The 14714-nt window shown below is 74.4% G+C and overlaps 1 protein-coding gene across 2 annotated transcripts; it reads right to left on the bottom strand.

Annotated features, from left to right (window-relative positions):
- Positions 1–144: 144 nt before the first annotated feature.
- On the bottom strand, positions 145–14630 carry FURIN (furin, paired basic amino acid cleaving enzyme). 2 transcript variants are annotated; one of them, XM_064517760.1, is made up of 16 exons: positions 14615–14630; positions 11832–12207; positions 9063–9161; positions 8432–8527; positions 7294–7422; positions 6936–7012; positions 6483–6571; positions 6100–6272; positions 4883–5095; positions 4652–4752; positions 4422–4525; positions 4194–4311; positions 3176–3355; positions 2955–3079; positions 2732–2848; positions 145–2659 (listed from the first exon to the last, which is right to left on the bottom strand). In XM_064517760.1, exons 2-16 carry the CDS (start codon positions 12009–12011, stop codon positions 2091–2093), a joined length of 2370 nt encoding a protein of 789 aa, XP_064373830.1. In that variant the 5' UTR covers positions 12012–12207; positions 14615–14630; the 3' UTR covers positions 145–2090. The 2 variants fall into 2 exon arrangements, with proteins under 2 accessions (XP_064373830.1, XP_064373829.1); XM_064517759.1 differs by lacking the exon at positions 14615–14630 and adding an exon at positions 13653–13804.
- Between the last annotated feature and the right edge of the window lie 84 nt (positions 14631–14714).

Genomic DNA, 14714 nt, shown 5'->3' with positions numbered 1-14714 from the left:
TTTCCGCAGGTTCCCGAGCGGCGACCGTTTCCCACGGCTCAGGAGAGTGGGGCCGGATCGCTGCGGCCGCCTGCCCGGGGCGCGGGACCCCCGCCGGGGACCCCCACGCGGCGCTGCGGACACAGAGCACGGGCGGCGGGGAGCTGGTTTGCATAGTTCTGAACATTTAATAACTCAGTCTCTCTAGCGTTATATCCACATCCATTAAATTAAAAACAGGCTCAGGAGGCAGCTCCCGGCTGATTAAATTACAAGAAAAAATTACTGTGCACCAAAAAGTTATTATAGAAAAATAGTCCTGTGGCCCCCAGCGGGCGGCACCGTGCCGGCTGGGCCGGGGCCCGGGCTGGCGGGGGGCACCGCCGTGGGGCAGCGCGGCCCCGGCGCGTGGGGGGCTGCGGGGGGGCGCGCGGCCCCGGCCCGGCCCCGGGAGCCGCGGGACCGAGGGCGGCGGGGGCTCCGGCCGGGAGCAGAACGGATTGTCACCGAGTGGGGGCAAGGCACGTCGGGGGGCGGGGGGAGCGCGCCGGGCCGCCGCGGGGACCCGCCTGGGGCACTGCCGCGGGAAGGGCCCCGGCCCCCCGGCCCCGCGCGGGCGGGAGCACGGGGCAGAGCCGGCTCTGGTGCAGCGCAGGCAGGAGCACGGGGCAGAGCCGGCTCTGGTGCAGCGCAGCCAGGCGCCAACGCGCAGCCCGGCCCCGGGGGGCTGAGCCACGGGTGCAGCCAGCACAGCCGGGGCAGGGCTCGGGCACTGGCACGGCTCGGGCACCATCCCCGCTGCCCCACTGCACAGCGAGGCGCCGGGTCCCCCGCGGCCACCGGGGACGGGAGGCAGCGGGAAGCGGGCAGTGACGGCCGAGGCCTGGCCATTATTGCTGTTGAGGGGCGCGGGCGGAGCGGAGGCCGGCGGGGACCCGGGGAGGCAGCTGGGCCCAGGCAGGCGCTGGGGGCCGCGGGGGCAGAGGGACCCCGCGCCCCGGCTGGCTCAGGGCAGAGCCCCCCACCCGGCACTGCCCCACACTGCAACCCCAGCCCTGGGGCTCGCGTGCGGCCCCAGGGAGCAGATGCCCCAGCTGCCAGTGCAGGGCCAGCGACGGTCCCCGGGGCCACCAAGCGTGCCGGTGCCGAGCGCGGGACGGACAAGGCAGTGCAAAGCCGGGACGGTGCCGAGCGCGGGACACCGGCCGCGGGGCCCTTGGAGCAGCCCGGGACGGTGCTGGTGCAGGCCCCGCAGGAGCAGGGCCCCGGAGCAGCCCAGGCTGAGCTGCAGGGTGGTGCCGAGCGCGGGACAGCGGCAGTGGGGCTCCCGGAGCAGCCGAGCACGGGACGGCGGCAGCAGGGCCCCGGAGCAGCCCGGGCCATGAGATGGTGCTGAGTGAGGGACGATGGCAGCAGGGCCCCGGAGCAGCCCAGGCCATGGGATGGTGCCGAGTGCGGGACGATGGCAGCGGGGCCCCGGAGCAGCCCGGGCCGCGGGATGGTGCTGAGCGCGGGACGGCGGCAGCAGGGCCCCGGAGCAGCCCGGGCCGCGGGATGGTGCCGAGTGCGGGACGATGGCAGCAGGGCCCCGGAGCAGCCCGGGCCGCGGGATGGTGCTGAGCGCGGGATGGCGGCAGCAGGGCCCCGGAGCAGCCCGGGCCGCGGGATGGTGCCGAGTGCGGGACGATGGCAGCAGGGCCCTGGAGCAGCCCGGGCCGCGGGATGGTGCTGAGCGCGGGACGGCGGCAGCAGGGCCCCGGAGCAGCCCGGGCCGCGGGATGGTGCTGAGCGCGGGATGGCGGCAGCAGGGCCCCGGAGCAGCCCGGGCCGCGGGATGGTGCCGAGTGCGGGACGATGGCAGCAGGGCCCTGGAGCAGCCCGGGCCGCGGGATGGTGCTGAGCGCGGGACGGCGGCAGCAGGGCCCCGGAGCAGCCCGGGCAATGAGATGGTGCTGAGCGCGGGACGGCAGCAGCAGGGCCCCGGAGCAGCCCGGGCCGCGCTGCGGGACGGTGCCAGACGGGGGCCACGCGGGAGCGGACGGGAGCAGAGTCCGGGCCCCTGGGCCTGGCCGGCCGCGGCGCCGGGCAGGCCGGAGGGGCCGGAGGGCTCATCAAAGGGCACTTTGGTCTCTGATGAAGGCAGTCCTCTCGCTGTGGGCCTCGTACTCCTCACCGTCCGACTCGGAGGGGCCCTCCTCCTGCCACACATCCGAGGGCAGCCCCTTGTAGGAGATGATGCCGCTGTCCAGGGCGTAGACCTTCACGCCCCGCAGGCTGAAGCCCGAGCGCAGCTGCAGTGCCAGGAAGACGGTGACGAAGATGATGACGATGAGGACGCAGCTGAGGCTGGCGATGAGGACGGGGAGGTTGGCGGGCGGGGGGGCCTCGGCCAGGCCCTCGCCGTCGGCCAGGGCGGGCGACGCGCGGCTGCTCTGCGTCTGGTGGGAGCAGGACAGGTCGAGGCTGCTGAAGTGCGAGTGTGCCGGGCAGGTGAGGCACTCGTTGGCCGTGGGCCCCGAGCAGGTGGCGCAGGAGGGGTGGCAGGGCAGGCACAGGTGGGGCGAGATGGGCTCCACGCCGTTCTCCAGCGCGTAGTGCGTGCTCTGGACGCCGGGCGCGAAGCCGGGCGGGCAGCGCTTCAGGCAGCTCTTCTGGTGCAGGTAGTACCCCTCCTCGCAGACTGCGGGAGAGGCAGGGTCAGCGGCGCCGGGCCGCGCGGGCAGCCCCCCCCGGCCCCCGGCCCCGCACTCACCCACGCAGGTTTGGCTGGAGGTCAGCGTCTTGCAGCCGCTGCTCTCCAGCTGGTTGGAGAGACCGGGGGAGTCGGTCGCCGTCCCGTAGAGCACGAGCGTGAACTTGGTCAGCGTGCCTGCAAGGGGACGGCGGGGTGAGGAGACGGCGGTACCCGCGGGGCAGCTGGAGCACGGCCGCTCCGCCTGCGTCCCACGGCGGCAGGGCCCCTGGCCCAGCCCTACCGTAGTTGTTGGCGTCGCTAGTGTTCTCGATCTCCAGCACCCAGTCCCCGGCCGGGTCCTCGTCCCAGGAGTGCGTCGTCATGAAGGCCCAGTCGTTGAAACCGTCCGCCGAGTAGTCGTGGGGCCTGGGGCGAGAGGGGCAAGACGTGTCCCAGGGTCCCGGGCCCACTCGCACCCCCGGCCGGGGCGGCCCGGCGGCGCCCTGCAGCCCCGGCACCTACCGGGAGGCCAGGAGGGTGGAGCGGGTGCCCATGGGGCTGACGAGGTGGATGGCCAAGTCCCCCCGCCGGTTGTAGGACAGCGTCAGCCTGGCCTGCGCGTGCTCCAGCCGGCTGATGTAGTTCGCCTTGCCCAGGCAAGCGTCCACCTTCCGCCGAACCTCCAAGCGCTTCCCGATGTCCCTGCCGAGGAGAGCCAAGGGTGACGGGAGCCCAGAGCTGCCCCGCAGGGAGGACGAGCGGGACCCCCAGCCCCGGTGCCGCAGGCGCTGCCCAGCCAGAGCCCGGGAACCGCCCAGGCCCCACGGCGCCGGTGCTGGGGGCACGAGGACGCGCGGGCGGCGGGGCCGGGACGCGAGCCCGGAGCTGCAGCTCTTCCCGGCTGTAGGAAGCAGACGGCCTCAAGCAGCCCGCAGCCTGCCCAGCTGCCTCTCCTGAATCCCCGCTCTGTGCCTGCCATGAATGGCCCCTTTCTTCGCTGGACACCGGGCCGGCACCGCCCTGCGCAGCCCCGCCAGCCCTGGGCCGGGCACCGGCGCATCCCCGTCCCGCTGCCGCCGCGCGGCCTCCCCGCCCGCAGCCACGCAGGGCTGGCACCCGCGGCACCCAGGGCGGCCGTCCCGGAGCTCCCGGAGAGCGCCCCGCTCGCGGCCACGCCGCGGCCAAGTGGGAGTAAAAGGAGCTTCTGTCCGACCCCTGAAAAGCCCCTCTGTCTGACGGCGCGTGCTTGCTGCTCCCAAAACCGCAGCGTCCCAGTTTGGATGCGTCCCCACTGCGCCCTGCCCAGCCGGAGCAGGAGCGGGAAGCTCCGGCGCCTCCCAGAAACCAAGCCGAAGGCAGCTTCTCCAGCCCTTCCCAAGCTCCCCCGAGATGGTGGCCCGCTGGATGCAGAGCTGAGGACGCAGCTCAGCCCACGAGAGCCTCCCTGCCCCGCGGCCAAGAGCCTCCCGGCCGGGCTCCTGCGTGGAGCCGGGCACGCGGCGGGCGCTGGGCAGTGCCCGCCTGGGTCAGCAGCCCTTACTTGGGCTCCGTGAGGATGTCGATGACGCACTTCCTCTGAGGTCCCACCGTGGTCCAGTTCTTGGCCAGGCTCACCATGGCCCCAGCATCCAGCAGGCCGTAGCCGTAGGAGTGGCTGACTGCGGGCAGAGAGGCGGTCAGGGCAGCGAGGAGGTCCCCGGAGGAGCACGCGCACCGCGCCGCTCACGGGGACGATGCACGAGCCCCAAGCCCGCCCGGCCCCGGGCACCTTTGCGGCCGACGCCGTTGGTGACCCAGTCGTTGGCGTTGAGGTGCGCCGGCTTCGAGGTCTGCACGACCAGGTGCTGCATGTCCCGCCACGTCAGGTTCTTGCTGCAGGGAGACGCGAGGCTCAGGCGCCGACGCGGCTCCTCCCGGCCCCGGGCGAGCCCCAGACCGAGGTCTGCTGCCTCACGCAGGGCTGCGGCCTCCCCCCGCCCGCCCCGCGCCTGGCCTTACTTTGCCTCCAGGGCGAGGGCGATGATGCCGGCGGCGAGGGGCGCCGAGGCCGACGTCCCCGTGTGCGATTCGGTGCATTTCTGTCTCAGGTCAGTTGTCACCTGCAAGAAAGAGCCGGAGGGTGAGAGGTGCGACCAGCTGGACCAGGCTGTGCTCCGGGACACGCGTGTCGCTGCTGAGCACGGAGGAACGCCAGCTCCCAGCCCGCCCGCGCCGGCGGCCCCGACTCACGATCTGCTTCTCGTTCTGGTTGCCGCTGCTGTAGGTGGTGGCGAGGGTGGAGGAGCAGGCCTCGCTGTACCAGGGCACGTTGCCGTACTGCGTGGTGCTGCTGATGGACAGCGTGTAGATGCTGTTGGTGTAGCCGTCGCAGTTGCAGCTGTCGTGCTCGCGGCCCCCGTTCCCGGACGCCCAGACGAAGATGGAGCCGAGCCCCCCTCGACCCTAAGGGCAGAGGCAGAGCGGGGCTAGCACCGGGGCCGCTCGTGCTGCCGAGCCCTGCTCGGGGCCGGGAGCCGACAGGCAGCCCCGGCCCAGGGCACCTTCCGTCCCAGCGGGAGAGACGAGACTGAGCAGATGCAGCTGGCACCCCGGGAACCCCGGTGCTGCCGGGCCGCGCTCCGGTCTGGGCTCCCAGCACAGCCTGGGCAGCGCTGACGCAGGGAGACGGAGCGGAGGAGGCACCGGGGCAGCTCCGCAGAGGCTACGGTGCTGCCCCGAAGGCAAGGAGCCGCGCGGCAGCCGGCACCGCGGCAGGGGGGTTCCCAAGAACCCGTGTCTTCCCCTGCCTGGAAACCATCCGGGCTGGCTTGGAGGGGTTCGTGGGGGGGGGTCGCAGCTGCCTGGCAGCCCTGCAGGAGCCCTGCGCAGCGGTGCCTGACCGGCGGCTCAAAGCCCCCCCAGCACGTGTGACCGGGGCGGGTTCGCCAGCCTTGCCCCGCACAGCACAGCGCAGCACAGCACGCACGTCTTTCCGCGCAGGGAATCCCGGGCAGAAACACGCAGCGCAGGCGAACCGCGTAGGCTGCATCGCAGCTCAGCCGAGGCACAAAGCGAACCGACAGCAGGCGAGGAGAGCGGGGACGGAGGACGGGCAGCAGCGGGGGGGAGCTGCCGGCATGCAGCGAGACAGGGACCGGCGCGGGGGCTCGCAGAGCGGGGAGAGACCGGCCCAGCGCCGGGCTCCAGGGAGCTTTCTGAGCAGCGAGGACGCGGGCTGCTCCGAAAGGAGAGAACTGCGGCACGGGGCTGCTCAGCAAGGAGATAAGCACTGGAAGAGCCGTGACTCAGAGCCATCACACAGGAAGAACCAGAAAAACCAACAGGGCCTGATTGCAGAGATGGGGCGAAAGACAACTCACCAGGGAGGGCTGGGACAACCCAGCCGCCCGAAACACGCAGGGCAGCCGCCCCGGCCCGGCCCCGCCCCGGCACGCTCGCCGGCTCACCTGGCTGACCCCTCGGAAGAAAGCCTCCTCCGCCAGCCGGGCCGGGCCATCCACCGTCTTCCCGTCGTCCTCGGGGCCCCAGCTGGCACTGTAGATGTGGATGTGGTTGGGATTGAGGCCAAGGGAATGGGCCTCCACGGCATCAGTCACCTCCCCATCCAGCATGCGCACGCCTAGGGCCAGAGAGCAGACGTCACAGCGCCGCGCCGCGCGGCCCCGCTCAGCGCCGGCACGGCCCGACGGCCGCAGGCCAGAGCCCGCCGCCCGTCCCCGCGCCCCCGCCCCCGCCGTCACGCAGCGCCCGGCCGGCAGCGCCGAGACCCCGCGCTGCAACCGCTCGCCCAGCGCCAGCCCTGCTCTCCTGCGGGGCGGGCGCCGCTCACCTCCGATCCGGGCGTTGTAAGCCACGCCGACGCCGCAGATCCCGTTGTTTGCCACGGCAGCAACCTCCCCAGCGCAGCGCGTGCCGTGCCTGCAATGGGAGCGGCGCTCAGGGGTGGGGTGCGGAGCAGGGCCCCGGCACCCGCCGCCCCCCGAGGCGGCCCCCGGCCTCCCCCCGCCGCGCGGGCGATGCCCCCGCCGTGCCCAGCCCGCGGGACCACCCCGCGCGGGGCCGCGCCGGACCCTCCTGCTCCGGAGCCGTCGGCACTGGCTCCCCAGCCGGGAGCGAGGGAGGCTGCTCGTGTCGGAGAGGGAGAGAGGGAGGCAGGGGGTCCCGTGGGGCAGGGGCATGCAGCCCCCTCGCACCCCCCACGGTCCACGGAGCCCGCGTCCACCTGGAGCCACGCTTCCCCCCCGCAGCGGGGCTCCGCCGCCCTCGCCCTCGCCTTCCTCACCTGTTGTCGTTCATCTGCGTGTAGCGGGGCTGCGGGTCTGGGTCCTGGTCGTTGACATCAAAGCTAGCCCCCGGATCCTAGGGGACAGATCCGGCAGTGAGAGCCCGGCGACCCAGCCCACCAAGGCCGCTGCCCTGGGGCCATGCCCGAAACCCCCGTCGGTGCTGCTGGGCTGATGATGGAGGGCGCAGGCGCTCCCGCCTCCCTCCACCACGTCCCCCCGCAGCAGGCGCAAGCCCTGCCCAGCCGAGCCCACGCGGTCCCAGGGCTGAGCCGGGCTGACCCCCGCCCCGACGGGCTCCCACGCGCACGCAGCCCGGCCCCAGGAGCTGCTCCGGGAGGAGCATCCCGCGCTTACGTAGTTGCCCTCCAGGTCCGGGTGGTTCTTCTCGATGCCATCATCCAGGATGGAGACCACGATGCCCTTGCCGGTGTAGCCCTGCTCCCAGGCCTGGCGCACGTTCAGGTCCCGCTGGTTTGTGTTGTACTGCCAGGAGAAGTCGTGGCAATGCAAACCCTGCCCAGCTGCCGCACGGCAAGGGCGCACCTGGACGGGTGTCTGCAAGGGGTGTGCCCGCACGGGTGTCTGCAAGGGGTGTGCCCGGACGGGTGTCTGCAAGGGGTGTGCCTGGACGGGTGTCTGCAAGGGGTGTGCCCGGACGGGTGTCTGCAAGGGGTGTGCCCGGACGGGTGTCTGCTAGGGGTGCGCCCGGACGGGTGTCTGCTAGGGGTGCGCCCGGACGGGTGTCTGCTAGGGGTGTGCCCGGACGGGTGTCTGCAAGGGGTGTGCCCGGACGGGTGTCTGCTAGGGGTGCGCCCGGACGGGTGTCTGCAAGGGGTGTGCCCGGACGGGTGTCTGCAAGGGCGCACCTGGACGGGTGTTTGCAAGGGGTGCGCCCGGACGGGTGTCTGCAAGGGCGCACCTGGACGGGTGTCTGCAAGGGGTGCACCTGGACGGGTGTCTGCAAGGGGTGCGCCCGCACGGGTGTCTGCAAGGGGTGCGCCCGCACGGGTGTTTGCAAGGGGTGCGCCCGGACCCTCCCAGCCTGGGGCAAGGGCGCACAAGCGGCAGCTTTGGCTCCACTCTGCAGCGGCGCGGGGGTGAGGAAACCCCACGGGATCGGGGCAGACAGCGTGCTCAGCGCTGCACCGGGGGCCCAGAGCGCTGCACAGGGCCAAAGGGGCCACGGGGAAAGGGCACTGAGCAGCCCTCGGTTCTGCTTGGGCCCAATAAACAAAGCTGCTTTCGCAGAGATCAGGCCTTCATTGGCCGCCTGAGCTTGACCACGGAGACAGCAGGCACGAGTACGGTCCCAAATCCTGGGACAAGCAACAGGCCGACTGCCCCACTAGCCCGGCCCTGGGCTCTCCCAGCTCTGCTGCTTGCAGGGACCCGCAACGCAGCGTCCCCCCGACGTGCCCCCAGGACGGGACCCTGCCCCAGTCCCTCCTCCTCCGAGGAGACACCCCGCCCGCCCCTGCCCGCCGGCGCTCACCAGGTACCACTGCTGCGGGAACTTGGGGTCGGTGGGCTCCATGAAGACGTCCCGCTTGGTCCTGCGCTTTGCCACCTGCTGCTGCAGCCACTGCACCTGGGCGCGGACAGGAGGGAGCTGCCGCGCTGCAGCCCTGGGCTGCGGGGACGGGGGGGGGGCAGGCAGCCGGCCCAGCTGGGCTCCCAGCGTCCCTGCCCGGCCGCACGGGGCGGCACGCGTCCCGGCTCCCGCGGGCGCCAAGCTCCGCCGAGCAGCGGGCTGGAGCCGGCTGGCAGCCGCCCCGCGCTGCTCGCCCCGCTGGGCACGGCGCCGGCCGCCCCGCTGGCACGCCGGCCCGGGCCTGGAGAGCACGTCGACCCCGCCGCGCCGGGGCTGGGGCTGGGGACGTCTCGCCCCGCGCACGAGAAGGGAGAGCCCTCCGGGAGCCGCGGCTGCCCCGCTTTCCAGGGGCGCAAGAGGCCACGGGCCAGCGACGCCAGCCCTGCCGGCACCCCCACGCGCTGGGCCCCCCTCACCCAGCCTCGGGTCGGCACAAGGAGGCTGCTCCCCGCCTGCGCCCAGCGCGGGCCCCTGTGCCACCCGCAGCTCCTGCCGCCATGGGGTGCAGGGACCCACGGCGCCTCGCACCTACCTGCGGCTCCCTGGCCAAGCGGCTGTGCCAGGGCTGGTGGGGCGAGAGCGAGCGCTTCACCACGCCGCTGTGCCGAAAGTGGTAGTAGTCGCCAAAGATCTGCAACGGAGCAAGGGGTGAGACGGGCACGAGACCCCGACGCCTGGTCCCCCCCACCCACCCCCCCCGCAGCCCTGCTGCCCGGCGGGGACGGCTCCAGGACGGGGGGAGAGCAGCGCCAGCGCAGCCCGGCTGGGCCCAGGGGCCACGCCGCCTCCCAGCCGGCTATTTTTAAACCCTCTGCAGTCCTGTCATTTCCGTCCCCCCCCCGGCCGCAGCGGCACGTCCCACCCTCCCGCCCTGCCCACGGCAGCAGCAGCCAGCGCGGGATCCCGGCCGGCGCGCGCGATGCCGGCAGCAGGGCTGGCCACGGGAACACGACGCAGGACCTCCGAGGAGGAGCTGGAGCCCGGCTCCGCGGGCAGGCGGCGAGGACGGAGCAGGATCTGGCAGCCACGGCTGCAGTGCCGGACCCGCAGCGCTGCACGGCAGCCGGACACTGCTCCTGCCAGCGCTGCCGCCGTGGTCCGGCCTCGGCACGCGCGCGCCTGGGTACAGCCGGCTCCAGCCACGCACGGGGCGCGAGCTGGGCAGAGGGAGGCCAGGACTCCATGGCAGCTCCGCACCGGCTCTCTGCAGGGCGCGTTGCCCCCACCGCGGGCGCAGCCAGCTGCAGAGCGTGTCCCTGCCCCGCGGGGCAGCACGGCCCCTCCGGAGCTGCAGGAGCGGAGGGGAAGCGTGGGGACAGACCCCGGCCTGTTCCCCTGGCACGCTGCCTCCCTCCAGCGCAGCCCACGAGGCCAAACAGCTCCGGGCATTTGGGAACCGCTGGGGAAAAGCTGCTGCGCCGGGGGGAGCAGCGGGGCGAGGAAGCAGCAGGGACAACGGTGCTGCCTTCCCACCAGTCACCCGGGACACGGTCGAGGCCAGGTCTCTGCCCGGGCACCGGCACCCGGCCCGAGGGGCGCCCCGCGCTCGACCCCCTCCGCCCCGGCGCCGCAGGCAGAGCAGAGCGGGGAGCAGACCGGGACGGCGTTCCCGTGAGGATGGTGTCCAGACACCACGCCGAGGCCGGGATCCTTCCAGATAAGGACGCCGATGGCCTCTCGCTGCGGCACTGCCAGCGGCACCAGCCCTCCATCGCCTCCCTCCTCCGGGCTGGCTGCTGCCTCCCGCCCCAGCAAAGCAACCCCCGAAGAGCCGCAGGAGGGGACGCGCAGCCTCCCTCCAGCCCCGCTCGCCCCCGCGGGCCGCTCGGACACCTCTGCCAGGAGCGGGCTCCCCACGGCCGCCAAGCCTGGTCCTGCCGCACAGGCACTGGGACGGGCTCCAGGCGCGGGGAAACATGCCCAGACCAGCACCTGCCGCCGCAGCCCGCCCGACGCCTCTCTCCGGGGTGCTCCGTGCTGCGGCTCCGCCGGGAGCTCGGCGAGCCCAGGGGAAGGTGCCAACCCGCGGCACGGCCTCGCGGGGGGAGGCGGGTGCTGCCCCGGCCAGACCCGTGTGCTCCGCAGCGGCTCGGGAGGGCTGCACGGCCCCGGCTCGCCCCGCAGCCCCGTGCCGGCCTCCTTCCCCCACGAGAGCCCCCGAGCTCGGGGCGCCCGGGGCTCCCTGCCCGGCGGCTCCCCGTGCCCAGGGCTGCTCGCGCGCGGACGGGACGAGGCACCGAGCTGCTCCCTGCGCGGCCACCTTCCCCACCCCGCAGCCGCTTGCAGACAGCTGGCTCGCAGCAAGGTCCTGACACTGCAGCCACGAGTTGTGCAACTTCCTCTGGGATTTCACCCCGAGCTTCCTTCCTGCCAGAGCCAGCGCAGCTCAGCGCCAGGGCTCGGCTGCCAGGGCACGGGGAGCCTCCGAGCACGGCGACGCGGCCGTCACTCGCCCCGGCCCCCTCGGCTCCCCCAGCCCGCCCCGCGCCGGCAAGGCGAGCCCTGCGGCTCCCGGGCAGGGACACCCGGCCCCGCTCTGTCAGCTCCACGCGCCTGCGCCTCGGCCCCGCTGCTCCGACCGGCCGTGCCTGCGCGGGCAGCTGGCCCTGGGCTCCCTCCCTCCAGGCCGGCAGCCGCGCCGGCTCCGCAGGACCTCCCCAGCCCCTTCCCCGCGGCCGCCGCGCGGGGCCAGGGAAAGCGCTGCCGACCAGGCTGTGACGCCGGCGCCGGGCAGCTCTTGCCACGCTGCAGCAACGGGCGCGAGAAACCCCGGCCGGCTGGAAACGGCCGGCAGGAGAAGGGAACAACGTGGCCAAGCATCCCGCCGGCCACATGGTCCTGGCGAGCGGGGAGCTCTGCCAGCGCTGGCCGGGCCGCGCGGCGCTGCGTCGAGGCCCCGCTTTCACGCCCAGATGCCAACGCGATGGGAGCGAGCACCACCCGCGCCGCCCAGGAGCGCCGCGACATCCCGGCGCCGAGGACAGAAGCCGGGAGCGCGACGGGCCGCGGTCACCCCGTCCTCCCCTTGCTGGCAGGGGCGGCCGAGGCGGGCGGCACCCGCAGGGCCCCCATCGCTTGGCCGGCTGACGGCAGGGAGAGCGGGCAGCGTGGGACCTGCTGACATGCGGGTTTGTGAAGGGCGCTCCGGGGCCAAGGACACGGCGCCGGGCGAAGCGCGGAGACGCCGCCCCCGGGCCCGCCGGGCTGAGCCGAGGCGATGCCCTCAGCTGGCTCCGGCCGCCGGCATGTGGACAGGGGAGGCGGAGGGCACCGCGGCCGGGGACAAGGAGGGGGCACTTACCAGGCCCAGGTTGAGGAATCCATGCTTCTCGGCCAGCCTGTCCGCCTCCCGGGGCCCCGCGGGGACCAGGACGGCCCAGGTGTTCGTGTAGACGCGCTGGGCCAGCACCTCTCGGGCCAGGAGAGCGAGGGCAACCACCAGCGTCCACAGCAGCAGCAGCGAGCAGGGCCTCAGATCCATCAGCGTATCGGGGCTTCCCCCAGCCGCGGGGCACCGGGGTCCGGGCAGCGGCGGGCCCGGCAGCCTCTCCGGCGTCAGCGCCCCGAGGCGCTCCGGCCCCCGCGCCGCCCCGCCGTCCGCGCGACCATGGGGACGCAGCCGCGGCAGCCGGGCCCGCGGCGGCAGCGGAGCAGAGCGGCCGGCACAGCACCAGGACCTGCAGAGAGAGGGAAGGGCGGTCAGGCTCAGCCCGGGCCAGGCACCGCCGCGGGACGGGATGGGACGGGACGGGACGGCCGCCACCGGGATGAGCCGCGGCTCCGACACGGCCCCTGGAATCGGCCTCTCCGAGGAGGCCTCTCGCGCGGACGCCCGGCTCCTCCTCGGCCCGGCCGGCCTGCAGAGCGCGGAGGCATCGCCGGGGCCGGAGAGGGGGCCGGGCCGCAGGCTGCACCGGAGCGCGGCAGGACGACCACGCCGCCGCGGGACACGCGAGCCCCCGGGGAAGGACCGCGGCAGGGGACGGCGAGGGGCAGGGAGGAGGGAAGCCGGCGAGAGCCGTCGCCGCCCGGCCAGCTGAGCCGCGGTCCGAGCCCCTCCGCCATCCGCTCTCCATCAGAGAGCGACGAGCGCCTCGCTGCTGTCACCACCAACGGCTCTGCTCTGCCCTTCTTCAGGAGCACAACATGGTGACACCAGTGTGACTCATCCCCAAAAACACAGGAAAGAGCCACGGGCACTGGGATAAGGGACACGCGTCTCCTCCGGCGCGGGGACCCGCACGCAGGGACGCGGGAGGACAGCTCGCACGGCGTCGGAGGGACGGCAGCAAGACACCGGGAGAGGCAGGGTGGGAGCAGAGCGGGGATGGCCCCCGCTTAACGCGAAGGAGCCTGCTGCGCGGAGGCAGAGGGGAGGCTCCACGCGCCGGGCTCCAGAGGGATCGTGAAATATCTGGGCACGTTTCAGAGAGCAGGAAAGGCAGGAGTCAGCAATGCCACGGCGGAGACGGCCGGGCAGGGCCGAGCCCCATCCCCCTCCAGCGAGCGGAGGGCCACAGCGTGCAACGAGCCTGCGGCAGCGTCCGGGAGGGAAGCGGTTCCTGGCAGCAGCCCGGAGACCCTGCCACAGGCTGCAGCGCAGACAGTGCCGCGATTCAGCGGCGCCGCAGCTCCGCTCCAGCGACCAGGCCCGGCCAGCGCCGCGCTCGGCCGAGGCGCCGGGAGCCGCCGGGGCGGGGGGAGCTCCGCGTCCCGCATCACGCCGCAGCTCCCGGCGGGAAGGCGCCCCCGAGCCCCCGGGCACGGGAAGAAGCCGCCGAGGCGCCGGGCCGCGCTGCGCACCGCCGCCCTTGCGCAGGGCGCGGGCCGGCGGCTCCGCTCCGCGCACGCGGGGCTGCGCGGAGGCCCCGCGCGGCGCCGCTCCCCGGCGGGCCCGGCCGAGCCCCGCCGTCCTGCCCGGCCCCGCGCGCGGACGCGGCGGAGCAAAGTCCCCCGCGCCCCGCGGAAGCCGCCCGGGGCCGCGGCTCGGGGCCCGGCGGCGGGGCCGCGGCTCCCGGCGCCGCCGCGGCTCCCCCGGCCCGCCCGGGCCCCGCGGGGCCGCCCCCGCCCGCCCCCCGCGGCCCCGGCGCTGTCACGCCGCCCCCGGCCCCGGCGCCCTTACCGCGGCGCGGTCCTGTCCCGCCGGCGGCCGGGCCCGTCTGGCGGCGGCGGCGCCGCGTCACGTCGCGGGGCAGCCCGGAGCCCCCGCCCCAGAGCCAGAGCCGGGCCCGGCCCAGGCAGGGGCGGCCGGGGCGCCGCTCGGGGCCGCTTGTTTACGCGCAGCAGCTGTCAGCGCCGCCGCCCCGCCCCGCCCCGCGCGCCGCCCGCCGCAGAGGGCCCGCGCCGCCCGGCCCGGAACGGCCCCGAGCCCAACCGAGCCCAACCGAGCCCAACCGAGCCGAGCCGCCCGCGACGGAACGGGACGGAACCGTCCGCTCGGCCCGGAACGGAGCGGAGCCGCCCGGAACCGAACCGCCCCGCCCCGCTCGGCTCGGCACGGCCCGGAGCGGAACGGAACCGCCCGGAACGGAACGGAACCGCGCCGCTCCGCTCGGCCCGGAGCGCCTCGGCTCGGCCCGGCCCGGCGCGGCCGCCGCTCCGCCGGGCGCCGCCGGATGCCGTCACCACCGCCGCCCCGCCCGCCCCGGCCCCGCAGCCCGGCGGCCGCCGCCGCGCTCGCCCGCGCCGCCGCCGCAGCCCGGTGCCGCCGCAGCCCGGTGCCGCCGCAGCCCGGTGCCGCCGGGCGCGCTGGCTGCAGGCGGGAGCGGGGCCGCCCGCCCCGTCGGTCACCCCGCTCCACGGGCCCGGGCCGCGCCAGCCCTCCCGCGGGCTCACGGCACGGCCGCGCCCGGGGAAGCTGCCGGGAGAGCGGCAGCACCGGGGAAATCAGTCGGGTTTCTCTAGTCTCAAATTTCAGGAGACAGACTTCCACCCGGGAGAGGAGGTGAGAGGTGAATTACAGCTCATTTCATCTTCAGTCATTCCTAAAAAAAGGACAGTTCTGTCCCTCGCATGCGTAGGATCCCCGTTAAGAGTGGTGCAAAAGGCAGTTCAAGAACAAAAACCAGCAGAGCCTGAACTGACCTGAATCCTCCGCGCTTCGGAAGGGGGTTCAGAGGAGCCCAGGGCAAGAGCAGATCTTACATCTCCTGACAGAGAAGAGGAAGTCACTTAGATATCACGA

The sequence above is a fragment of the Dromaius novaehollandiae genome, chromosome 10 (assembly GCF_036370855.1).
Source record: "Dromaius novaehollandiae isolate bDroNov1 chromosome 10, bDroNov1.hap1, whole genome shotgun sequence".
NCBI classification, from domain to species: Eukaryota; Metazoa; Chordata; class Aves; order Casuariiformes; family Dromaiidae; genus Dromaius; species Dromaius novaehollandiae.
The sequence above is the reverse complement of the archived record's forward strand: the minus strand, read 5'-3'. Positions and strand labels throughout refer to the sequence as shown.